General features: G+C 40.0%; 1 protein-coding gene across 5 annotated transcripts; it reads left to right on the top strand.

Moving 5' to 3' along the window:
* Positions 1 to 2,507: 2,507 nt before the first annotated feature.
* PARP11 (poly(ADP-ribose) polymerase family member 11) lies at positions 2,508 to 22,018 on the top strand. Of its 5 annotated transcripts, XR_011142907.1 has the most exons (10): positions 2,540 to 2,737; positions 6,167 to 6,295; positions 6,390 to 6,510; positions 7,662 to 7,737; positions 10,404 to 10,476; positions 10,564 to 10,694; positions 15,389 to 15,540; positions 18,468 to 18,522; positions 19,482 to 19,630; positions 20,711 to 22,018. XR_011142907.1 is itself a non-coding variant. In XM_068954721.1 (9 exons), exons 1-9 carry the CDS (start codon positions 2,702 to 2,704, stop codon positions 19,552 to 19,554), a joined length of 846 nt encoding a protein of 281 aa, XP_068810822.1. In that variant the 5' UTR covers positions 2,540 to 2,701; the 3' UTR covers positions 19,555 to 20,677. The 5 variants fall into 5 exon arrangements, 4 of the variants coding, with proteins under 4 accessions (XP_068810801.1, XP_068810822.1, XP_068810815.1 ...); XM_068954721.1 differs by lacking the exon at positions 20,711 to 22,018 and having other exon boundaries at positions 19,482 to 20,677; XM_068954705.1 differs by lacking the exons at positions 18,468 to 18,522; positions 19,482 to 19,630; positions 20,711 to 22,018 and adding exons at positions 5,692 to 5,727; positions 15,955 to 17,296 and having other exon boundaries at positions 2,685 to 2,737.
* Positions 22,019 to 26,846: the final 4,828 nt, after the last annotated feature.

Raw genomic sequence — 26,846 nt, 5'->3', positions numbered from 1 at the left:
AGGCCTCACCTGGAGTGCTGTGTCCAGTTCTGGGCTCCCCAGGACAAGAGAGACATGGCACTCCTGGAGAGAGTCCAGCGGAGGGCTACAAAGATGATGAGGGAACTGGAGCATCTCTCATATGAGGAAAGGCTGAGGGAGCTGGGCCTGTTCAGCCTGGAGAAGAGAAGACTGAGAGGGGATCTCATCAATGTGTACAAGTATGCGAAGGGGGGGTGTCAACAGGATGGGGCCAGACTCTTCTCCGTGGTGCCCAGCGACAGGACAAGAGGCAACGGGCAGAAACTGAACCACAGGAAGTTCCATGTGAACATGAGGAAAAACTTCTTGACTGTGAGGGTGACAGAGCATTGGGACAGGTTGCCCAGAGAGGTAGTGGAGTCTCCTTCGCTGGAGATACTCAAAACCCATCTGGATGTGATCCTGGGCAACATGCTGTAGAGGCCCCTGCTTGAGCAGGGAAGTTGGACTAGATGATCTCCAGAGGTCCCTTCCAACCTAAACCATTCTGTGATTCTGTGGTTCCCTGAAAAACTGTATTTGTAACTCAAGCCATGTGGCCAAACCTCTCCAGTTTCTGCCTTTTTGCTGCTTTTAGTGCAGGCTCATAGGAGCCAATTACTGCAATTATGTCTTCACCAGGACTACTGTTAGTTTCACATAGTATGTAAGATATCCACATAATTCTTTGGAAAGAACTGCTTTCAAAGATTTTTAAATTGTTGTTGCTATGAAGAGTCTGGCATTGGCATGAAGCTTGATAAGAATACAGTCATTCTAAAAAGCTTTATTTTGAATGTAACTAAGATGTTCTCATCTTGTAAGAGGCTTATGCTCCATTATTAATTATCCTACAATGAAAGGGAAGAAACAGACACAAAAAATTCCCAGCTCTGTTCCACAGTTCAAGGCATAACAGAAGAAACCTCTTTAAAACTTTGGGCTGCTAGACAGTTCCATGTTGGGCTACAGTAACTATCTTCATATTTACTTAGGCAAATTCCACAAACAACCTCAACACTTCCAGTTGTCACCCTGTTGGAAGGTTCCCACATGCACTTCAAAAATACACAACAGGCAGCAGTAATAATAGGAGCAAATGACTCACAGAAGCTCAGGTTAGACACAAGGCTGGTTATAAACCATCATTTTTCCAAGTGAAAAAAGGGCATTCAGCAGGCTTGCTGCAACAGCTAAGGTGGTAACACCACCCTTATCCTTTGTACAGATTCATAAATTAGGACCGCACAGATAGGATTGGTCCCCATGGTCATTATGCGTTTTTCAACCATACCAATATCCTGTTCAGGAAAAGATATCCCTGCTTCTGGTAAACTCCTCTGTTTCTGAGGACATGGGCATCACATGTATGCCAGTGAACTGCCCTCAGTGATTCACCAGAGGTTACTTAACACCAGAAAAAATAGCCTCTTCAACTACATATTGAAAGACAAGGTCAGCAAAGCCAGAATCTGGATACGCATCCTGTTTGACACTCCCTCAGAATATGAGAAATTCATCATTTTCAATCCACCTCCGTTATTTCTGGAATGCTGCCCAATGAACCACCTTCAGAGCAGGATGTACTTTAATGGCTTCACATGACTGCATGATGACTGCCTGTTCTGTGAAGTTTCCAGCTTAGAATTTATTGCCCACTGACCAATGGCAGTGTGAATTAGTAAGCTTCTTGGAGCTGGTTAACTGCCTGTTTTTCTGCTCTGCAGCTCTCATTCTAGACTCTCTGCATGGAAAGGCTGGGAGGAGGTACGTTCACAACTATGGCCCTCCTCAGTAAGAAGTGCTACAGCTGCTTTTGTTTCTAGATCTCAATTACAATGTAAAAATGCCACTAGGTGTTCTGTTTTTCAAGCTCTGAAAGTGCAGTTGATGAATGCCTGCAACAGGCTGCAGTTTTTACTTCCTCTCTGCATTAGGTAATCACTTAAGAGTTGTCACTTCCACCGCCCTACAAGGAGCTAGCGCAGTACAGGTTCTTTAAATGCTATGTGTGCAGAATTAAGCATATATACAGGCTCATGTGGCCCCATATGGGCTGTGAAAGCTCTTTGGGAGACTAGGCCCATTGCTTTCCATGATGACAGCCAATAATTAAAGGAAATAAAAAACAAAGCTGCAGAGTTGAGAGAAGTGAGGCACACTGAACTCAAGCATCTCACAGCCAAAACTGCTACCCATGCGACAACACATTGACAAGACTGCCAGAGGCCGCAGGGCTGACGAGCGAGCGTCACGGCAACACCACCACCTGCGAGGCCATGAGATGCCCACAGCGCCAGGCATGCAGGCAAGCAGCACACGGCTCCATACTGCGTAGTCTCCTTCCGCCCCGCCCACAGCGCGGGCGGGCGGGCGGGTACCCAACACAACCACAACCACAACCACAACCGCCCCCGCCCCCGCCCCCGCCCCAAGCCTGGTTCCTCCACTGCCTCCCAAGCCCCCGCCTCCCTCGCCTAAATTTGCATACCAGGCCTCGCCCCCCTGTGTGACGAACAGATTTAGCCCTACCTATAACAGTCGTTGTTCCTCCCTTTTCTTTTGCCACCGATAACGGAAGCGCTCCGGAGCCTGAGCAGTGACGTGCCCGGAGCGGCCGGGCTCGGCCTGCTTTCCCCCCCCCCCCCCCTTCCCCTCCCCCCCCCCCTTCCCGCCACTCCTTCCCCACCCTCCGGTCAACATGTGGGGAGCGAGCCCGGGGTGGGCGGCCGATGCGGTGAGTGCGCGCGGGGAGGGGGACGGGGGAAACGGCCACTCCTTTTGTCTCGTTCTCCCTCCTCCCGCCTCCGCCTCAGTAGGCGCGCTCCAGGCCGCAGGCCGCCCTCGGCTCGTCCCGCTGTGCCCCACCCCCTGCAAGCGAGCGAGCGCGCGCTCAGAGACCGTGTTGCCAGGTTGGGGATGGGGGGCACAGGCCGCCACAGCTCTCTTTGGGGGAGGGCTAGGAGCCATATAGGGGAGGGACTATTGTTACGTTTAGCTGTCTCTCCCCCCCCCCCCCCATCCTTGAGCTCTTTACGGACTCAGCTGGGAGGGGGGTAGGAAAAGGAGCGACAGCAGCAGCGAGCGGGCAGTCCTCTGCAGCAGTGACAATACAGCTGCAGAGGGCATCGTCCCTGTATGAGCTGGCTCCTCAGGTCGTGGTCTGCACCTGTGCTAATGCTGTTCGTTCTTCTCTGCCACCCCTTCCCAGCACTGTGCTCTCAGCTCGGGAGCTCGGGAGCTCGGGAAAGTCTCCTTTTTCAGATACTTTGCTACCTAAGGAAGGGCTGGAGTCTCTATTAGGGCTACTAGTGGACTCAGCTGGGAACTATGCAGAGTTGCTGATTGCTGGCAAAAGAATCTCCAGCACTACAGAACAGTCCAACAAATGGATGTAGACAGCACAAGAAAACTGAATAGCTCATCTGGAGGCACTATAAAGCATATTTATCATTCAAACTTAAGACTCCTTGAGAAATGAGCAGCTGTGTTAGTATTACAGCCATTCAATGACAGTACTTTCATGACACAACAAGCATTCATTCTCATTAGGAGAAATTTTCTGCTGTCAGAGTAATAGTTGTTACTTTTATTCGGTTCCTGATAGCTCCTGGACCAGTAGTAGAAGTTCTAGTAATGGGAGTTGAAAGCTCCTCTGTTAGCAGCATTATTGCTAATGAAATTTTCTTTGCTGTATCTTTGATGTTGATGTTCTGGTCATCTAGAAAAACCTGCTAAGAGTTCCTGCTTGCTGTATATGCATTCAGAGATTTTGGACAAAAACCTACCTATTCTTTATAAATAGAGTGGTCTTGATTTTAAATTCATCAGTAAATTGAGCCTATTTTTTTTTTTTTTAAAGCATGTGGGATTTGGATCACCTTTCAGAGCAGCTCTCCTGTTTTCTTTTTAGTGATTATGGCTTGGGTCCTTCTACCATACTTAGAAGTATCCATGAATCTATGCAGGACTCTGTGACTGGGATAATGTGTGGACTGGAAGTAACATTTTTGGAAATTACGGGAATAACTGTGTCATTGATAAGTGATTTTTTTTTCCCCCCGGGGGCTGTGTTGCTCCCAGAGGAGTACAAGTATATTGATAGGTGCAGATGAACATAACTCCTCTGTTTGTAACTGTTCCAAAGCCATTAGTAATTTGAGTGATCAGATTCAAGGCCCTGAACTAATGTTGGCATGGAGCTGAGGTCTGGTTATTCCAGTGGAAAAATAAGAAACTAAACCGTACCTCAGAAAAGTCAGAATTACTTTCCTCTTAGCTTTAAACAAGTGTAGACTTGTGTAACAAGTGTAGACAAGTGTAACTCAGCCTGTAGGTGAAAACATGGTCTTTAGTATTGTTCTGCTTGAAATTGAGGCAGCTATCCTTGTAGGTTTAAATAATGAAAGTAAGCTGCCAAAACCTTTCAGTGTTGTATGGAGCTCCCATTTCATCAGGTCTTCCTGTTGGAAGGAATGGATGTGCTTCCATTTGTGCTGAAGTAGGTGTACCCTGAGGTTCTGCAATTTAGAGATGTTGTGGAGCTCTATCACTAATTTCCCTGTTTTTTAAGCATATAGTTTCGTAGTAGCTTTTGATGATTAGAAATCATGTCTTATTTGAGACATAGTTTCTAGCTATTACCATGAAGAGGTTTCTGTGATTTTTGAAAACACCATTGAAGGTTTACTTGGGAAAAATATGGGGGAAGCTAGTGTTAGAAGAGGCCTTCTGCTCTCAGTTCCTGCCCCAATAGCACTGACCAGTTGGCTCCTACTTCTTCATCTCCGGAGTGCCTTCTGAAGGTCTCTGCTACAGTTTTCTGGGTTGAAGTGTCCAGGAAGCAACTGAAACATCCAGGTTGTTAGCAGGAGAATGTTTTGACTTACTTGTGCTGGAGTGTGGTGGTCCATGTTCTGGAAGCAAAAGTTAAGTTGAGGAAAAAGTTGAGAAGAGTGCCAGTCTTGGTTAATCAGATAGACTGGATGAATTGCTAACTCTTTATGGGAGTAGGGCAAGCCTGTTTCTCTGGAACTTTTTCCCCCATTAGAATTTTTACTGCTGTTTATTAACTGGTTTTGACAAGTTAGGAGATATATGCAAGTGGAGTCAAATTCTTTCAGAATTTTCAGGATTTTATTGTTAAGTTGAAATCTAGTGGGGGCTGTTGTGAAGTTTTCCTGATATAGCCATTGGTTACCTTTTCTATGAACTTGTCCCATCACTTTTTAAACTTGCATAAACTTTCAGGAACCACAGCATACCATGGAAAGCAATTCCATAGTTCAGTGATCTATTTTATGAAGACATTTCCTTTCATTTATTTTAAACTTAACACAAGTTTTGTTAGGTGTCCCCTTCTTTGGAAGAAAATGTAATCAGTAATTCGCTATTCAACTTTGCCATGATTTTGTAGCCTTCTGTTTTATCCTTTCATCACTTCTTTCTTCCATCCTGAAGAATCCTAGCTTTGGTAGTCATCCCTTGTGTGTAAGCCATTCTGCTTGTTTTTTTGGCAGCCTTCTCTCTGCCTTTCATAATTTTACTGTATCCTTTTCAAGGCGTTTTCAAGCATTTTTTTTTTCATTTGAGGGGAAACAAACTATCATGCAGTGTTGAGGAATAATGCACTGTGGACTTGCACGGTGACATAATGATGATGCTTGTTTTAGTCTCTGATTTTTTTTCTAGCAACTCCTAGTATTCCATCTAATTTGTTGACTGCTGGTGAGTATGTAGTAGATGTTTTCATCCAACTATCAGACATCACCCCAGTATCTCATTCCTGAGTTATGTATAACTCAGAGCCTATTGTATTTATGACTGGATTTGCTTGTATGTCTGTCAGTATGAATTTGGCACCTCTTTTTCATCTGACAAAGCCTATAGCTCTTGATCTGGCGACATGTTTATAAACATTCGAGAGAGCGTTAGCTTTGAAAATGTTTAACCAGGTTTACAGGTAATACTTGTTAAACTGGATAAGTAGGAAATTGAGAAACTTTCTTTAAGAAAGAGAAAACAAATATGCCCCTCTGCCTTTCTTTTTTCTAAGTATTACAATTCATGTTATTCTGCTTTTATATTCTTTACTGAATTTCTCAAATAATGCACTTTTGCAAATAGTATCACAGAAGACTTTTTTGCATGTGTATGAACATTGCAGGAAATGCTTCAGAGAGCATCAGAAGAATTCTTTCCGAAGACGGAAAGTGCAGTTGAAGAGATGGATACCTCAGACACCCAGTGGGGCTGGTTTTATTTGGCTGAGTGTGGTAAATGGCATATGTTTCAGGTAACTACATATGAAATTATGTTAGCTATGATGATTTCCAAACATCCAACTACTTCTGAATTTGCCTAATTGTGCTTTTTGGTTTGTTTTAAAGACTGATTCAAACAGTCATTGCTCAGTTAGCAGTGAAGATATTGAAAGGAGCTTCAGAACAAACCCTCATGGATCTGTTTCTTTTACTACTGCAAAATTTAACTACACGTTAGACTTTTCAGGTATGTCTCTTGTCATAGAATAAATTAAATAATAGATGGTGTCAGATACACTAGTTGATGTGTTCATTCAGCAAGTTATTTTCCTCATATCTGGTGCAAAAAGTCCAGAATTGGAAAAGTCTTTATTGGAAGGTATGCATGAGATTTTGGAGGCAGCTGCACTGTTAAATTTTCTAGTGTAGTTTACTAATAAGGTAGCATGCCTTGTGTGGTAGTGCTCCAGCATTTTACCTCTGCTTACCTTAGCTGTAGGTAGTATCTAGCATACATCCGTGGGTCTAGGAAGTTTGTTCTTTAACATACAACAGCTTGTAGGCTTGAAAAATGTTCTCTTCCATTCAGAGTCTCTATAAGAAACGTTGATATGATGGAAGCTTTCTGCAAAACACTGGCATTAAAGTGATTTTGTAATTCAGCAGAGACTTCAAGCCAATTATGTTGCTGAAATACAAGGAGATACCCAAAAGGCTTTTCTAGTAAAACTATAAAGAGCTTGCTCATGCCATACTTGTAAATTACAAAATATTATTGGATTCTAATGGCATCCATCAACTATCTTTATCTTATACAGAAGCCTCTTCTAGGTCAAAGAAAATAATAGCATTTCAAATAGAGAGAGAGAGGGGAGTGGGTAGAACGGTGATGTACTGGGAGCAAAGAATTACAGAGCAATAGGAGGAGTTTGGTGTTTACTTTTGTTGAAATGTCTATTAAAAAATCTTTGTTCTGCATCTGTAATAAAAACAAAACCAAATACAAATGCTAAACAACAACTTTTACAAATCTCATAGGTCATGACTTCTTGCATGAAAAATAGTAGATAAGTATGTATAACTGATACAGTAATATATTTTGCCATACTAGTTGCATTGAAGTGAGTGGAAGTTTTGCCATTGATGATGGGGATGAATATTTCACCAATAGTATTGTATAGTATTTGCAGGTTTTGCCAACTGTTATAAACAATGATGATTCTGAGGCCAGTATTTCAAAATGTTTATCTAAAATGTTGATTTCTTAATTATTGAAAAAGGAATTTCTGTCGAGCAACTTTTGATGTAGAAGTGCTATTAAAAAAATAACACTTGAATGTTTAATGTGCTGTAGATGAATTACAGAAACTTTCATCCTAACTCTTGTTTTATGCTCAGTGATGAAACAAACCAATCTAACTACTCTTAAGCAACGTCCAATAAAGCGAGCCCCCTTTTCTATCAGTGCTTTCAGGTAAGGTAATAAAATGAATTATTTGAATTATCCTTATTTAAATTTTATTCTTGATTCTCCTGAATAAAATGAAACAAAAATATGTTTTACATTATTTATATTTATTTAATTATTTCTTACATCAAACAATTTGAGAGGTGGAATCAGGCAGAAGGAAGAAATTTCAGAGGGGATGAGTGAAAAAAAAATTTATTTTTATTTTTCTCTTTTTTTTTTTGAGAGAGAGAGTAAGTAACTTGGGGAGTAGGAGAGGAATTCCTTGCAAGGCATTCTGAATACTCACATCTGTTGGCAAGGTTCTTAAAGCTATGCCTGACTTTAGCCATTGGAGTCCCTTGCTATAAATACCTATTGAATCAGAGTTGCTGTGGAGAAGCATCAGAATGGAGTTTTGTTCAATTTTAATAATGACCTCAGAAATAATTTAGAATTAATATTGTAACAGTCGAAAAGATTGATTTATATTCTTTTACCTGCATCTATTTTGATCCTTTTCTCTAAAATGATTTGAAATGACAAGAAATTGCATCATAATGACCAGTTTGTCATTATGTCTAACTGCTTTAGATTGTAAGTTTCTTACCTTTTAATGAGTCATTAGATGTAGAGCTGTGCTAATGAAAATTGGATGTTCACAAAACAATAAACTGATCTATGCAGTGATAGTACCACAGATAACATTTATTATGTGGAATGTGAGATTTTTTTCAAATAATTTCTTAGAAATAATTTTAATTCTGAATTGTAGTCTGGTTTTACTTTCAGAACAAAATTTGGCATTTGTAATGAATGTTGTAGCAAACTTTATACTGACATTCTGAAAACCTTTGTTTTTGAAGTGTCAACTGTTACTGTTACAGTGTCAAAAGCCTTGCTGAAGTCAAGGTAGACAACATCCACTGCTCTCCCATACCATTCTCATAGACAAGCTCAGGAAGCGCAGGCTGGATGAGTGGGCAGTGAGGTGGATTGAGAACTGAGCAAATGGCAGGACTCTGAGGGTTGTGGTCAGTGGCACAGAGTCTAGTTGGAGGCGTGTAGCTAGCAGTGTCCTCAGGGGTCCATACAGGGTCCATTCTTGTTCAACTTACTTATCAGTGACTTAGATGAAGGGATAGAGTGCCTCCTCAGTGAGTTTGCTGATGAAACAAAACAGAGGAGTGGCTGACACACCAGAAGGCTGTGCTGCCATTCGGAAGGACCTTTAAAGGCTGGAGAGTTGGGCGGAGAGGAACCTCCTGAAGTTCAACAAAGGCAAGTGCAGGGTCCTGCACCTGGGGAGGAATAACCCCATGCAGCAGGACAGGCTGGGGGTTGACCTGCTGGAAAGCAGCTCTGCCGAGAAGGACCTGGGAGTGCTGGGGGACAACAAGTTAAGCATGAGGCAGCGGTGTGCCCTGGTGGCCAAGAAGGCCAATGGTCTCCTGGGGTACATGAGGAAGAGTGTTGCTAGCAGGTCGAGGGAGGTGATCCTCCTCTACTCAGCCCTGGTGAGGCCTCACCTGGAGTACTGTGTCCAATTCTGGGCTCCCCAGGACAAGAGAGACAAGGCACTCCTGGAGAGAGTCCAGCAGAGGGCTACCAAGATGATTAGAGGGCTGGAGCACCTCTCCTAGGAAGAAAGGCTGAGGGAGCTGGGCCTGTTCAGCCTGGAGAAGAGAAGACTGAGGGAGGATCTTACAAGTGCATCTAAATGGCTGAAGGGGGGGGGGTGTCAACAGGATGAGGCCAGACTCTTTTGAGCAGTGCCCAGTGATAGGATGAGATGCAACAGGCACAAAGTGAAACACAGACAGTTCCATGTGAACATGAGGAAAAACTTCTTGACTGTGAGGGTGACAGAGCACAGGAACAGGTTGCCCAGAGAGGTTGTGGAGTCTCCATCCTTGGAGATATTCGAAAGCCATCTGGATAGGGTGCTGGGCAACATGCTCTAGGTGACCCTGTTTTCAAGGGATGCTTGCTTACTGGAGAACGCATGTTATACTGTGGAAATTCAGTTTTGTTATTTTGTTTATTGAAGAATTGCATTTGGTACTGTATCACAGTATTCTCTGTTTTCATGTGATGACACTGTTCTTTACTTTCAAGACGTTGATTCATTTAATCTCTTTTTACGACTTATGCATGAATGGAGTAGTGTTTACACACATATGTAGTAGTGTTTATGCTTAAAATACACATTTTTGTGTATAAACAAATTCAACCATAATTTTCAAGTTTGTACTTGTAGCATGATGCTTTTAAACACTTAAATGAGGGCTTAGTTTCTGGAGTCTTAGGCCAACCGTAATTCCTGTTACTTTGGAAAGTTCAAGCTGCATCTACACTCCACGTTTCTAAATCCTTGTTGCTCTCCATATGTTGCTTACCTTTCTGACTAGCTTTTGTGATTAACTTTCTTATCTTTTATTGCATAGATGGTATATTAAAATTGTTCATTACCATGGTTTGTTTACAATAAGCAAAGCCAGAATTTGAATACAAAATAAGACCTCTTGCCTTTGACCTTATATGACCTTTATGAGAATTGAAATCTTACATAGTTTTGTTTTAGCTTTTTTCATAATGTATTGTACAGAACAGGCATTCCAGTGGAGGAAGAAAATACCTCATGTCTTTGTGTTTTTATTATTATTATTTTATTTTATTTTATTTTTTTTAAGTTTCATCTGTGAAAATGAGGCTATCCCTATGCCTTCACACTGGGAGAATGTAAATACTGAGGAGCCATACCAGGTAAGAGCTCATATGTGAGGTGGACAAAGACATGTAGTAATGAAATAATGCATCTCAGTGAAATTGTACTAACCTTTTTCTTTCCAGCTTATTCCTTTGCAAAAGAAAACAAATGAATATAATGAAGTTTCTAATCTCTTTGGAAAAACAATGGATAGCCACCGAATTAAAAGAATTAAGAGAATACAAAATCTAGACTTGTGGGAGTTTTTTTGCAGGTGAGATTATTTTGAAAACCAATATTATTTTAGGATTGTTAACAGAGCAGATATTAAAGGCATGCAGCAAAAATATATTTAATTACTTTAATCACTTTAAAATAAAAGTACTTATGTTACTTTTTTTATCAGTTTTATCTTCATTTACTTACTTGTCATTCCTCTATGATTATATTCAAAATTCCAGGCTCTGACTTCTACATGTGCAGAACTGTAATACTTGTATAAATGCTGTAGATGTGGATGTAGCACAGATCAGATTGATGTGTTGGAAGGTGCTGGCATTTATCATGTTCAGATATCATTCTAATCTCACAAGTTGCACATAAATCAATATTTAATACCTTGATATATTGGTTTGTGAAATAGGCAGATACTACTTTTAAAGGAAAAAAAATGACAGCAAAAGTTGTCATACTGGCTAGAGCTATTTACTGCTGTAGGCTAACATTCCCAAAATGTTAGCTCTAGGGCTTCTAGAGCTAATCCGAAATGGATTGGAGTTTTGAGGAATATGTAATTCAGCTTTGACTTTGCAGAATTATTTTATTAGTGTGCCATGTTTGGCACTGCTGTCGCTCTCTTACAGTAATGTCAGACTCTTGGAAATTTGACAAAGTTATTTTTTACTTTAACATTTCTGTAAATAATTTGTTTTGAACTAAACCTCTTTATTTCTTTGTGAAAAGATTGAGAAATCCCTATTCTTTTTATGTAGAAGCATCACCCTCTCCTGAAGAATGAGGTGCTAGACTTTTTCAATTTCATACCGTTTTTAAAGAGAGGAAGCTTTGAGCAAGAAATGGTTGGTTAGCTAGTAAAGAATATGTGAAAATACCAGGAGACTGACATAGTAGCCTGTGGATGTCAGTTGTTTGTATCTAAAAGGAAGAAATCAACTTTTTTTCAAACTCCTCCCTAAGTTTCCTGTGCTCACATGTGGTCAGTGTTCAGGATGTCCATGTGGTAGGGGCAGGCCCATGATATTTATAGTGAAGTAAAGAGGAAAAAAATAAGCTTTTTGTAAAATGAACCTTGACAGGCTTGTATTAGTTGAAATCTAGTGAAAAAAGAAAAGAATATTTGGGGCTTGTCAAATTTCTCGACTTTATGAAACATACAGTAGGATTAAGTGTCCAATTAGCGTATAATCATGTCACTTCTCCAAGTTTAATGTGTTACCAAAGTTATTTCTAGTTTCTCTGCTTTTCCCTTTCATATTGTGTGGGGCTGGAAGGAATGGAAGCGCTAAGTTCTGTTTCCACTTCTTTCCTAGTATCAGTCTTAAGCAGCTATATTTGACAAAAGTGCTCAGTCTTCTCTCTAGGACAGGGAACGTGAGAGTCAGTTCTAAAGATGTATTGCGGTATTAAAAACAACAAGTTTAAATAGCAAAGAAATACTGAGGAGATGTATGAAAAATTGTGGAATATGCTTTTTTTGTTTGAAAACTATGCAATTCATTATTATATATTGAGATATATCATGAATATGCAGGAACAGATGAATTCAAGTTCCTGTTTCAGAGATTTAGCCTTCTGTTAATTGTAAATCTGTACAGTTATATTTACATGTTTAAATATAAAGAATGTATTTGCTTGGCTTTATGTTTTAACATCTGCTTTGCTATTGTGTAGTGTATCAGCTTTTAATTCAAATTAAGTTTTTGTAGAGCTGTATTTGTATCATTTTAGTGTGTAAATTTTTGAGAATAAGAATAGCAAGCAGATTTTAAACTAGATGTCTCGAGTTCTGAGTCCCCAGTGTAGATTAAAAACAGACAAACAAACAAACAAAAAACAGAAAACAAACAATTCCTGCCCTTCCCCCACCCATCAAAAACCCAACAACTTTTTTCCATAAGGAACTAATGATCATTTGGAGAGTCTAATAGTTTTCCAGGTTGGACAGTGTGTAGAATTCATGATTTGAGAGTTCTGAGTCTATGGATTTTATGCTATGACATTCTTAAAGTATGAAACTGGGAATAGAATTACAGTTTCACACATCATGAATATTACAGTATTGCCATATGACTGCAACTACAAAACAGTGTACTTTTTAGTAGCTGTATCTGAATAAAGGTATATGAAGAAAAGTCATTTTTGTTTACACTTTTTTCCTTTATGGAAAAAATACAAATGATAAGCTAACATAAAAATCGCTAATACATGTATACAACTAAGACGTAACTGCTTTTCTTTCTCTCCTTTTGCGGATTGTATGTTACCATTCTGTCATTTGGAGCAGATGAGCTTACACGCACTGATGAAGAGATTATTGCCCAATAGCATATTACACAGAAGTAAGAATCCCTGCGTTTTAAATTCACTAAAGTTCTTTTCATGGCCTTTGAGGGAAAGTGAAAGTAACAGCGTATGAATCTTAGTCTAGCAATTTTTGACTCATGCATCTTAAGTCTGGATTCGCAGAGGAGGTGGAAAATAGCACTAAATAACACTAAAACAATAGAACAGGATAAACACATCTTTCAAGCTAACTACTGCAAGATTATCTGTCACTACTGCCATATGTATTAATGACCAAATTATGGTTATAGCAAGCAGAAAACATTGTTTTATCACTGAGATTGCTGGCCATCTTTAGAAGGAATCTGCTTATGTACAAACAGCATATCTCTGAGCATTTAATTTGCTTGAGGTTTCTCCTTTCTTAAGCAGACTGGCTATATAAGAGCCTTCTGAGCAGTGGATAGACAACTTTGTTTTACTGGATCAGCTTGTCACTGCTGGTGGAAAGTGTTAGATGATGTTTTTTAGTATAATTAAACTCCTAGAGATACAATACAGTTCTATTCCAAATCAACAAATGTCCTACTGTAGTGTCTCTGGGCTCTGCAGAACCAGCTTCCTGATCTGCTCCTTATAGTCTATTGTCAGGTCAATAATTAAAAGAGCATTGCTTGAAATGATATTTGCATCATTGTAGAGGTCAACACATGATTGTTTTAATAGCTCCTGTATAACTGACTGTCTTAAATTTGTTTTATGAAATCTAACTGGTCAAAGACTTGCGAAAAACTGTTACAGAACGTTTTCAGGCAATTTTAATAACTCTATTCTGTTCTATACTAAGAAAAGTTACTCCAGGTTACCTTTATACTTTGTCAGGGATCGTCAGGGATCAGCAGTCAGCCGTACAGGGTGCCAAAGACTACCTGAAAAATTTCAAGTGATATTCAGCATTGTTAATATTTGACAGTGAGGTGGAGCTGTTGCATCTTGAGAAGAGCAGCGGTTAGGCAGGGAATCTTGGCTCCTGTGTCCTGTAGAGTTGCAGTTGGAGTAGAAGTTGGGTGCCTGGAACCTCTCTGCCTCTGACAAAAAATACCACAAATAAATTTATTAATGCCATCTCCCAGATGCTCTTGAGTTTCTACTGCTACTTTTCTAGTTTGGAAAGCAATTTTTGCATGCCATATTAAAAAGTTGTCAATACATAGTTTATTTCAGTTTGTACAATGTTAAGAAAAAAGTTCAACAATAAAAGAGAATAAATACATCTTTCAAGCTAACTCTGCAAGATTATCTATCCCTCCTATTAAATACACTAATAAATAAATTGAGTAATGGCAATGTAATGCCTTTAATATGGAAAATCTTTGCTGCATATCCCTTTCACTGGGCTTGTTGGTAGACTGACCTCCTCAGGCTGCATCTAAACTGTGGGAATTGTGAATACTTCCCCATTTCAGGTACGCACTCCAGTTATAAGCAAATTGCTTAGTTTGGTAAATCTAAGAATGTGCCTTCCTTCTGATCTCTCCCAATGGACTGTGCTTTTGTGGGAAGAAGATCCAGGTACACGGACAAGAACAAAGCCATGATATCCTCCAGCTTGTTTTTATCTGGACAGTCAAGGACTCATCCCTCTGAATAGCCAGTGGTTTAGACATAGCTCCAGAGTCCAGTTCTTCATGGATCTTAGTGGAAAACCCAGCTGATAGAAACTCACTTGAACAACAATTGGAAAATATATCTGTCCTTTATTGTAGGAGTGTCACGGTCTTCTGCCCATGAGAATTTAATGTAGGATGACCTGTAATACATATACATATATATGTATTTTTTTTTCCAAAATGCTAGAATGATGTTACCCTCTCAAAGCAAGATGTATATCTTTTAGGAAGCATATGACCCATTAATTCATAAAACAGTTTTTAAATGATCCTATAGACATAATTTTAGGTAAAATTGTAGGTAATTTTATTTTTGATGGATTTTGTATTATTTTACTTGGGTAATTATACTTTAAAAGCTACTAACTCTGATTTTACCCTGCCACATGCTGTCTAAGCAGATGAAGGGAACAAAACAAAGCACAACATGGAAAAATAATCTTTTTCTTCTTTAAAAATAAATCTGTAGAAAATGAGCATTCTGAAAATAATGTCAAATGAACAGAGTTGGGAAAATTGGTTTAAAAATTAAACAATTGCTTTTTTTTTTTGTGGTAAACTTAAGTTATGAAAATAGTCCACAGCATCCAGAAATTTGAGATTTCTAAGCATTTGTCTTAAGAATTCTAGTCTGTTTGAGAACTAGAATCATCTAGTCACTTGTGAAAGTGGAATTTATACTGTTTTAAGTCTGTCCTCTCTATAGTGTTTTCAGAGTAGAAACTTAATTTGATTGTACAGATGTTTGTAATGCTATATTGTTTCTTCTCTGTAGGAAAAAAGCTCAACTAAAGAAGAAAAGAGGTGTCCCCACTATTAATGAGCAGATGTTATTTCATGGCACCAGTAATGAATTTGTTGAAGCAATATGTATTCATAACTTTGACTGGAGGATAAATGGCATGCATGCTGCTGTATATGGAAAAGGTAAATATTTTCATCACATGCAACAGTTCAGCATTGTTAAGTGTTCTCTGTAATGTTCTTTGTGAGTTATTCTCTGTGTATATGTGAAGAGCTGTTTAATATAGCTCTAGATTTGAGGTCAAGTGTAATTAAGAAAGCTAGGATACTATAAGCAATATAATCTTAACCACTGGCTGGCAGGACTGGCGGGGGGGAACAGCAAAGTATTGTTGGCTCACAAGATGACCTCTCTACTAAAATGTTCACACTAAAAATATTTGGCTCACGTTTCTGTAATCTAATGATTTAGAAAATAATCACTGGATTGCTAATGAATATTAAAGAATGGATATCTTGCATCATTTTGATATCTCTATCAGTGCACTAGTAGTAAAGCTGTCATGATAAGCATGTCATAAGATTTTTTTTTGAAAGGGACCTATTTTGCAAGAGATGCGTCATATTCCAGTCGTTTCTGCAAAGAAGATATAAAGCATGGAGATACTTTTCAAATTCATGGTGTGAATCTGCAACCTCATCTGCACAGACCAGATAAAGTCATGTTTCTTGCTCGTGTATTAACTGGTGACTATATCAATGGTGATTCAAAATACATGAGGCCTCCTTCGAAAGATGGAAGTTTTGTGAACTTGTATGACAGCTGTGTGGATAATACCTGGAACCCAAAGATCTTTGTTATCTTTGATGCCAACCAAATCTATCCTGAGTATTTAATAGAGTTCTGCTAAGTCTGAAAGGAGCTGGACGGAATATTTGCTTGTGTCTTTTTTGATATTTTGTTCCTTTTGCAAAGACAACAATATAAAAACTTGAAGAATGAAAGGACAGAGGTGAAGGGGGGGGGAAGCATATGCTGGAGGTGGAGCTGTTAAATACTTAAAAGACATTGTCCAACACCTTTTAAAAATCTGTAAATAAACTTTACTGATACATTTTTCAAATGTAGGGATTACAACAAATTTGAAATGCTTAGTGAGCCTTAAATAAATTGGGCATTGGTAAGTTTTCAAAGACAAGATTTATGTTCTGATTTTTTTTTAAATATATTACAAGTATTTATTTATGTGGTAAAAATATGCCGATGATGCAGTATGCATATGAATGAAACTAATCTTTTATAAAGATTGTCTTTATAACTCAAAAAACAAACAGGGGACTTGGCTATATATGTGTGTCTGTGTATATGTGTGTGTGTATTGTGTAGTACATGTTGCTTTGTATTTGAAGATCTCTTAGTTTGGACTCTAAGCCTACAAAGAACCCATCTGGAGAAAATGGATGAAAGGACCTAAAGTTCACCAAAGCCGCTATGTTTAATTTTAGGTACTTGGTACTGCTTCAGATAAACTTGCAGGGTAACAGAACGCTTAAAGTGGAACTTTGATTTTGACAGAAATGATGCCCTAAAGTTGTGGTTATTAATTGTTTAGGTATATAACTGTTGAGCTCAGTACTGGGATATCAGTTGTTGAACAATACACTTCTCTTGGCTTTTATTCTACAGAATTTTTTTGATATTTTTGGTATTGTGTGTGTGAGCATGCATGTATGTGCATGCAGTTGTCTTCTGTACTTGTGCTGCTGTGTTTTTTGTCTCTTCAGGTTTTAAGAAGAACTCAGTGCTGTTGTACTTGCTGTTGCTGAAGACAATGTTTAGATTAACTTTACTGGGAATAACACAGAGTTAAGCAATGAAAATTTCAAAATACAGCATCCTTTCATTTTTAAAAACTTTAATAAAAAGTTTTCAATAACACTTGTGTAGAATAGTTGTCTGTGAATCAGGTTTTCATAATTTGTATATATGTAAAGTTAAAGAACATTTTTGACATGTAGAAAGAGTAAAGAGACAAGATTTGGGTAAAGAACAAAACTTGACTACCCGATTACCTGAAGAAGGAGCAGGGGGATATTACTGTGAAATACACTGAAATGTTAAATGATTTGCTAGGAAATTGTGTCCCTACTATTCTTCTTTGTTAAAGGACTTAAGGAACACTAAGGGATAGTAATACAGGGTCTAACAGTGGATTCTTCAAGCCTAGAAGCTTGCCTTTGACTATGGCCAGTAACAAATGCTTACTGAAACAGTATATAGTATATAGCCATGGCAGCTATAGAGCGGTCTGTAGTGATCTGCCATGGAATTATCAATGGGCTTATTGAGTCAAAGGCTATATTTAAAGATTATTGTGTATAAAGTCTACTGAAAATTATATTAAAGCCATGGAACTGGAAGCAGAACATACGTTTGTATCTGGCGTCGTAACTGAGCATACAGCCATCTCTTCTTTCTCCCTAGCCCCAATAGCTCTGCCTGTTAGTGGATCTTATACAAATTGGGTGTCTGTTGTCTGTTTGTACTTAAAATTTCATGGAAGCTGCTCCTTTTGCTTCTTCTGTTTCTAAACTGTTAAGGACAAGGATGCATCTTCCTTTAGATCCTGTTGTAGGCATGATTAGTATTTGGATTCACTAACAGAATCTGCCAGAATCTGCCAGAATCTGCCAGATAGGCAGAAGGCACATTGCTTCCTACATCTCATAAAATATTTAACAGCAAATCATGTAGAGAGTTTGTGTATTACCAAATCCTCTTTATTTTTATACAATGTTATATAGAACATGCACTCTATGAAACTAACAAATACATGCGCTGGTGTTCCTTTGATGTGTTCTTTTACTTATTCTGAAGTCTGAACTGGGCTTTCTAGCTAAGAAAACTGAAGTTTCATATGGTGTCCCATGGACACAAAATATCTTAAGTGGTACAGAGCTTGATGATTTTTTTTTTTTCCCAGTAGCTTGTGTGCTGCTGTCTTGTTTACTACCTAAACTCAATGAAATTAAATAGTAGAATCTTAATTTGTCAAGTCATGGCACAATTACAATTCCATCTCTCTCTCTCTCTCTTTTTTTAAATTTAGTGTTCTCTCTGTTCCCTTGTGACTGCCTTTTGCTGATGAATCTTGAATCTTTAAGGTATCTGCTTAATCTTTGTAAAATACTGAAGCCATCCACAGGAGATGGAGAAAACAACTCTTCAAGATTTGAATAGCATTGAAAATACTAAGTTGGACTGTCCTTTTTTTATTATTATTTGTCACTTAATTAGAGTGACCACTGTTACGGAGTTTGTGATCTTTGTGCATATTGTAGGCTGCTGTTCAGATGGAGAAACAGATTGATACATTACTGCCTACTATACAGTGGTCTAATTCAGTGACAGCAGAGAAAAAAGTATTTGATGCAGTGATTTCAGATATATCCTTTACTTTTCCTACTCGCCTGGCTTAATTTTGTTAGATATCTCTTCAAGGGTGGGTGCAGGGTTTTTTTGTTTCTATTGTTTTTTTTCCTCCCTCATTTGGGGCTGTCCTCTTACTTAAAAGTGCTAAAGCAAAGACTAATTTTTGTGAAAAACTATCCATGTGTTCCTTGCTCGGATGAGAGATTTTGTTGCTCTAAGGGTATCTGGAATGTGAGGGCATTTGCTTCATTAAGATTACTAGCTCAAGGACATTTTCAGCTCAAAGGGGATAATAAGTAAAAGGGAAAGCAATAAACAAAATACAGGGACACAAACCTGATAGACAAGCAGTAAGGGAGACAGTGACAAAAAGCAAAGCTCTTCAGACATTAACTACAGGGTGTAGCTCTTGAGAAGGCCAACCTGAACTTTGTAACTGGTAAGAAGAGAGAAACAAGACTAACATGAAGATCTGGGGCCTGTGGGACTACATAAATTTAATTAAGGAAAGTTTAGGGAAAGGAGATTGGGAGGAACAAGGAGGGAACATCAGGGAATAGAAAGGAGGGGAGATGAAAGGGGCCAGTTGCGTGTAAGCAGCTGCTAATCAATATTCTTTTCTGCCTAAGCCCTGTGTCTGGTCACTGCAGTCTAGCCTATTTTATTAAATTCTTTCTTAATTATCTTTCAGTGTAATCTCACTCTTTATCCCATGTGTGAGTGCTGCAAGGCTTAGGTGCCGGCAACTGGAGATGCTGGAATGAGTGAATTAAATGTCAGCAACTTGTAGTCAGACCACAGGCTATAGTCCCATGTCTGTGACATCAGCAAGTGGAAAAGGTAAGGGTCTGAGCATCGGCAACTGGAGTGGGGACCACAAGTAATAGGGCTTGTGTGCCTGGGTATTGGCAAGCGGGGGGGACTGGAGTATTTATATTTTTTCCCCTAAACTGGGGTGTGTGTATATAATTTGCTAGCAAACTTCAAGATGGACTAGTCAGTGAGTAGGAGGCCCAGAGTCCAGGCATAGACTAGGCAGGCTAAGAGTCTGTTGTTGGTATTTGAGGAATCCATGAATATTGGGGTGCTGGTGCGACAAGTGTGTGAGTGCATGCATCTGTTAGCTAGTAAGCATCTAGCTGGACTTGCTAGTGAGCAGACCTCATGACAGCATGTGTGTTTTCGCTAGTCAACTTGATAAGCCGGAGAGGAAGAATGGGATCTGGCTATATATACTTATGTTTTATGTGAGTTCTGGTGATGTTATATGTGGTTGTTGTTAAAAGACAGTGCCCCATCTGTGGCAGTCTGTGTAACTGGTCACGTGAGTGTCCTCTGTGTGTGTTTGTGCCTGGAATAAATGCTCATCCACGCTACTAGTTGAGCAAATAGGAAGGCAGCAGCCACGTCCATCAGCCTGGGAGGGAGAGACCCCTGGGCACACTGGTCTGGGCTCTGGCAGCTGGGCAGGAGGAATCCCCAGAATGTGCTGGAGGCAGCAGCCCTTTTAACATCCTTTAATGCCAGTCTTAAAATTCCTTTGACCAGCATGTTAGTCGGTGATATGAGTGTGATTGTTATTAACCACTGTCCAAAACAGCAGACTGCTAGAAGAACTTAGATCTGATCCAGTATAGCCATCTACTCTTAGCAAGACATCTGCTACATAGAGACACCAAAAAATAGTGGGGACTAGATTGAATAATGTGTTTGTGCTCCCTCATGCTTCTTTTGCTTGTCCTTTCTCCACTGACACAACCCTAGAGAGTTAGTGGAAGACTTTAAAGACATAACTTTTGAGCAGCTATGAAAAGAATTTGATTACTCAGTTTTGTGTGTGTATTTGTGTGTGTGTGTTTAATGAAGACAATCCACTCATGTTGCTTATGAATTCACTGACTTTATTTTTGTTTTTTACAGATTTGAAAAGCTTATGTCGACAAGCTATGCTAGAGGTCAAACATTTTTTGCATACAAATTTTATAGCATAGCAAATGGAGAGAGACTGTGGTCACAAAAGTGGTATCCTTGTGGGTTTTCAAAGCAGTTTTTATTCCAGATGTAGATCCTGGAGTATGGTACTCAAACCTTTCCAAACTACTTGAGTAAATGGCAAGAAGTAAGGGAATTTGTGACCTGTGCAAGAAAGAAAAGGACTTTTCAGCTGTAAATTGAGAGACAAGTGTGCAATGTAATGTGCTCTGCAATTCTGGTCCCACATTTGTCCTAACTTGGAGATATAGTTGGAGAAGTCTTGCAGCCAAACTACACACCCACATTTCGTTCTTTTGGAATGAAGGCTCATAGTAGGATTGTTTGTACCTAGTTTTCATCCTGACACCTGGGCAGCAGGCAGCCAAGATAAACACAAAGACTGGAAGCTTGTAAGTTCTTTTGAGTGGATCTCTTAATTTTAAAGGACCTACTTGAATGCACAGAAGTAGGAAAGTATTCAGTGTATAGGGAAGTGAGCAAGAAAATTTGTAGTATAATGGAGAGAGGATGTACAGTATGGGAAAAGGGTGATCTGATGTAATACTGAAACTAAACTCTGCCCATTCAGACTTTACTCAGTTCCATGGAATGTCATAAAATGAGTCTTTTCCTTGTATGCTTTGAGCTGTTACTTGTTTGATACTGTTGTCACATTAAATAGGACAGTAAACCACCTGGTCCTGACTGCAGAATTCTTATCAATGCAACATTTGCCCACTGGGTTCACATTTAAAGATTTCATTTACAGCTAGTATATTTAGAGTCTTTTGCAAAAGAGCTTGTAACTGGCCTGATGAAGAGCTCGTTTTTTAACTTCACTGCTCAAAACAGCTGTTTTAAGCTGGGCCCTTCTCAGCTATTGACTTTGCTAACTGGAAACGTCATTAATTTCTGGTTTTATATGTTACCTGCCTGTTGCATGAGGATGCCTTTGAGTTTTTTTGTTTCAATATTTTCCTTTTTTTGAAAAAAGGTAAATTGATTTGCAACTGGAGAGGGATGAAAAAAAGAATGAGAAAGGAGAAATCTATCAGCATCCAGGAAAGCTGCTTGGTTCATGGGCTCAGAGTGTGCCTATCAGAAGGCTGATAGTGGAAATAACATTTTGTATCCCATTTAAAATGAAAAACAGCTAGACCAGTTTCCTATTTCAGTCTGCAAGCCAATATATGCTAAATTTTATTAAAAGGAATGAAATCATATTGAGACCAAAAAGAACAACCTTAAATGTTTCTTCTCTTTACTCAGGTTCTCCGTTGACCAGCTTTTTTTCCCCTTTGGCTAATAAAGCAATGTATTATGTAAACAAATTGCAGATGGTGATTACCTGACTCATGTTCTGGTTTCATGAACAGTACAAGACAACGTAAAGCCTGCTCACCTCCCTCTTTCTATTCCCCACCTTCTACTTGTGTTCATATTGTCATAAAGTAAACCAGATAAAAGATGTTTGTTAAGAAACTAAGCTGGGGTGAGACAGATGGTTTGGATTATTTAACAATGCAATTCAATTCCCTTTTCTGGTCTGTCACACTGCTGCATAAAAAACTGCTTGCACAGAGAACAGGAGATAGGTGTCAGGGACAAATGTGACAAGAATTAGGGACTTGTCTCTTTGGCAGCAGCACCAATTTGTGGTCCCTCCTGCATGGAATGATGTCAGCTATAAAGGTGAGAATCTACCACCTCAAACTGCATGAGAAGACTATCGTGCTAAGGCAGGCAGAGAAGACCTGAAAGGCAACACCTGTATTCTTCTGTAGATGAATGTATTTTAGTCACAATATGGTTGTTTCATTTGACAAACTGAGTTCTTAAAAGAAGGCTCACCTAATTGCCTAAAACATATGTAGAAAAAATCAACTTTAACTACATTAATTGGTATAGCCTTGCATATGGCTTAAGGTATAGGAATTGGAACAGTAGTTAGGACATGGGCTTGTGCTTCCTGGTTCTGCCACTGAAATGATGCGACTTCAGCCCGGTTCTTCACCTTTCTATGCCTCTCCTCCCCTCTCATCTTTTGTCTTACATGTTTATAACACGTATGGAGTGTGGATTTTCTCTTGCTATATATAGCTTGCCACAGAGCCTGGCTACCACCTCTCCCTGCTCTTTGTAACACACTAATGCAATCTGTATTAAGTGATGTGTGTTAGGTTACAATCCTGGTGCTGGCTAGGCAGCTTTTTTCACTTAATATCTACCTTTGAGCAACCTTTGATAGTTGTTCAAGAAAGTAGTCCCAAGTCTTCAACTGAGAAAGATTGGTGCAAATTAGGCTATCAAAGGATAATTGGATATACTGTGCTATTATCTATTAACCAGTGGAATTACTTTATTTCTTGTATAAAAGGGCTGGCTGACACGAATACTTTCTTCATACATGTGTTAGCACAGCTGTAAAAAGTGCTGCAGCTCTGTCAAAGCACTATCAACTAACTTCTGAGTGTATAGGAGAGCGGCTTTTAAACAGCAGGTCCAGACTGAATTTTTTTTACAGAGAAAAGATTTTGACCCAAACCAATGGGATAAGACAGGGACAAGAGAAGGAAAACCTGCAAAAAGAGATAAATGTAAACAATAACAACAACAAACAAAGGGAGCAAAAAGGGGAGAGAATGTAAAGAAAATACTGTCCTGAATCTGTCCTTTAAAATTCTTAAACTCACTTTCCATGCTGTTCATCTTCCTTGAATGCTCAGCAACCTGTTGTATTCCCAATGTGATAGAATATTGGATGGAGAGTTAGGAGGATCTGGAGTCCAATTTTCACCTATCTTGACACTTTGTGATGAGGGCAGACTGACAGAAGTGGTACATGAATGATAGAGAACTGTCAGAAATGAGAGACATAGCTATAGCATCTCTTGTAAGCACTGATGTAAGGAGCACAGGGATATGCTCAAAGTGCTGCTATTTCTAGTGAACCACATTGAGCTGCTGCAATAATAAATATGATTGATTTACAAGCTCCCAATATGAGCTTTCTCTGTCTCTTTGTAAAAACCAGTTTTTTACCAAACATGCTCATAAAATGGCTAGTTTCTAAAAGTTTGCCTTTGACCCAGAGAATCCTTCACTGAAAACTCTTTGACACTTTTTCCTATTTGTGACGTGTGCTTTAGGGAAGACAACATAGTTCTCTTTATAATAACTATTCATTTAAAGTGAACCTTGTTAAAAACCCTGGGAGGAAGGCAAATGTGGAGCTTTTAACTTTCATTGCACTGCAGCTGTTCCAGGGCTGGAACATAGAATCTATGTAATGCTTCACCACAGATTGGCTGGATGAAGACAAACATGCATTTTACACACACAATATAACCAGAGGGGAATTTGGATAGGCAGTAAATAATTAATGTTAGATTTGATCCGGGACACCTTTCCCTTCACATTTCCTTTACAGAATAACAGAACGATTGAGGTTGGAAAGAACCTCTAGAGACCATCTAGTCCCTGTTCAAACAGGGTCACCTAGAGCATGTTGCCCAGCACCCTATCCAGATGGCTTTCGAATATCTCCAAGGATGGAGATTCCATGACCTCTCTGGGCAACCTGTTCCTGTGCTCTGTCACCCGCACAGGAAAGTTTTTCTTCATGTTCAGATGGAACTGTCTGTGTTTCACTTTGTGCCTGTTGCATCTCATCCTATCACTGGGCACTGCTCAAAAGAGTCTGGCCCCATCCTGTTGACACCCCCCCCCCCTTCAGCCATTTAGATGCACTTGTAAGATGTCTTCTCTTCTCCAGGCTGAACAGGCCCAGCTCCCTCAGCCTTTCTTCAGAGGAGAGCTGCTCCAGTCCCCTTATCATCTTAGTAGCCCTCTGCTGGACTCACTCCAATAGCTCTATATCTCTCTTGTCCTGGGGAGTCCAGAACTGGACACAGTATTCCAGGTGAGGTCTCATCAAGCCTGAGTAGAGGGGAAGGATCACCTCCCTAAAGGAAGGATCACCTTCTCTTAGGAAAGTAGCTCAAGATCTTTAATGACAGCATGTTTTTAAGACCGGTTTATGATTCAACAAACTGTGGAATCTTGAGTAAATTAGAGCCATGTTATGGTACAGACTTGGAGAGTTCTATCTACTATACTACTGGCTCCATATCCTTGGAGTGAACTTTCCCTAAACTATCGGGGGTTTTTTGTTTTATTTTTACATGAAAAAATAATCCATTTTAGTTTGAGCAATCTGAAGGCTATGAGATGTGATATGAAAAAAATGAATATGAAGAGCTGATTGCAGGTCCCACTGGGAATGTGGTTCTTAATATCTCAGAAATAGTTTTACTTAGCCTCAAGGGAAAGGGATCAGAGGAGCATAGTTAACATGAGGAACACAGCACAGCTAGGCACAAACAGGCAAAGAGGTTCCTGCAGAGGACTGATGATAATTTCTTGACCCAGGTGGTGGAGACGCCAACAAGGAGAGGTGCAATGCTAGCCCTTGTACTAACAAACAAAGAAGGTCTAGTTGGAGAGGTGAAGGTTGGGGGCAGCCTTGGCTGCGGTGACCGTGAGATGGTGGAGTTCAGGATCCTGCAAGGAGGGAGCAAGGCAATGAGTAGGATTGCAACGCTGGACTTCAGGAGCGCTAACTTTGGCCTCTTGAGGGACCTACTTAGGGGAATCTCGTGGGGTAGGGCCCTAGAAGGAAGAGGGGTCCGGGAGAGCTGGTTAATATTCAAGCATCACCCTCCTCCAGGCTCAAGATGGGTGCATCCCTCTGAGGAAGAAGTCGAGCAAAGCGGGCAGGAGACCTGCATGGCTGAGCAAGGAGCTCCTGGCAAAACTCCAGCAGAAGAAGGAAGTGTACAGAATGTGGCAAAGGGGACAGGCCACTTGGGAGGAATACAGGGACGTTGTCAGAGTGTGCAGGGCTGCGACAAGGAAGGCTAAGGCCCATTTGGAATTAAGCCTGGCAAGGGATGTCGAGAGGACAACAAGAAGGGCTTCTTCAAATACATCAATAGCAAAAGGAAGGCTAGGGAAAACGTGGGCCCGCTGCTGAATGGGGTGGGTGCCCTAATAACAAAGGACACAGAGAAAGCAGAGATACTGAATGCCTTCTTTGCTTTGGTATTTACTGCTAAGGCCAGTCCTCAGGAATTCCAGATCCTGGAGATGAGACAAAGTCTGGAGAAAGGAAGACTCTCCCTTGGTGGAGGAGGATCAGGTTAGAGATCTTTTGTCTAAACTTGACATCCATAAATCCATGGGCCCCAATGGAATACACCCATGAGTGCTGAGGGAGCTGGCGGATTTTATTGCTAGGCCACTCTCCATCATCTTTGAAGGACAAGAAGGTGACTGTAAGTAGACAGCATGGATTTACAAAGAGGCAATCAATCTGATATCTTTCTACAAGGAAATGACAAGCTCCATGGATGAGGGGAGAGCAGTGGATGTTGTTTCCCTTGACATTAGTAAGGAGTTTGACACTGTCTCCCATAACGTCATCACTGACAAACTAATGAAGTAATGGATTGGATAAATGGACTGTGAGGTGGACTGAAAAATAGCTGGATTGCTGGGCTTAAAGGGTTGCAATCAGTGGCACGAAGTCCAGTTGGAGGCCAGTCACTAGTGGTGATTGATATACAGGAGTGGATACGCAGGGATGGGTACTAGAGCCAGGATTGTTTACTGTCTTCATTAATGACCTGAATGATGGGACAGAGTGCACCCTCAAGAAGCTTTTATGTGATACAAAATTAAGAGGAGTGATTGATACACCAGATGGTTATGCTACCACTCAGAAGGACCTCAGCAGGCTGGAGAAATGGGCAGAGAGGAACTTCATGAAGTTCAACAAGGAAAATACAAAGTCCTGCACCTGAGGAGGAATCATCTTATGCATCAATATCGGCGGGAGAACGACTGTCTAAAATCAGCTTTGTAGAAAAGGATATGAGGGTCCTGGTGCAACATGAGCCACCAACGTGCCCTTATGGCTAAGAAGGCCAGCAACATCCTGGGCTACTTAAGGAAGAGAATTGCAAGCAGGTCAGGGGAGCTGACTCTTCCTGGAGTCTGGAGCACTCCACACCTGGAGCAC

Source organism: Struthio camelus, chromosome 1 (assembly GCF_040807025.1).
Source record: "Struthio camelus isolate bStrCam1 chromosome 1, bStrCam1.hap1, whole genome shotgun sequence".
In the NCBI taxonomy this organism is placed as follows: Eukaryota; Metazoa; Chordata; class Aves; order Struthioniformes; family Struthionidae; genus Struthio; species Struthio camelus.
Note: the sequence above shows the minus strand (reverse complement) of the source record. Positions and strands in the feature narration are given on the sequence as shown.

Excerpts from the sequence above, each read along its gene's own strand:
- PARP11 (XM_068954700.1), top strand. The coding sequence starts at position 2,702 with ATGTGGGGAGCGAGCCCGGGGTGGGCGGCCGATGCG. Across the intron at positions 2,738-6,166 it reads CGGGGTGGGCGGCCGATGCG|GAAATGCTTCAGAGAGCATC; the intron begins GTGAGTGCGCGC and ends TGAACATTGCAG. Across the intron at positions 15,541-15,954 it reads TGCTGCTGTATATGGAAAAG|GGACCTATTTTGCAAGAGAT; the intron begins GTAAATATTTTC and ends TTTTTTTGAAAG.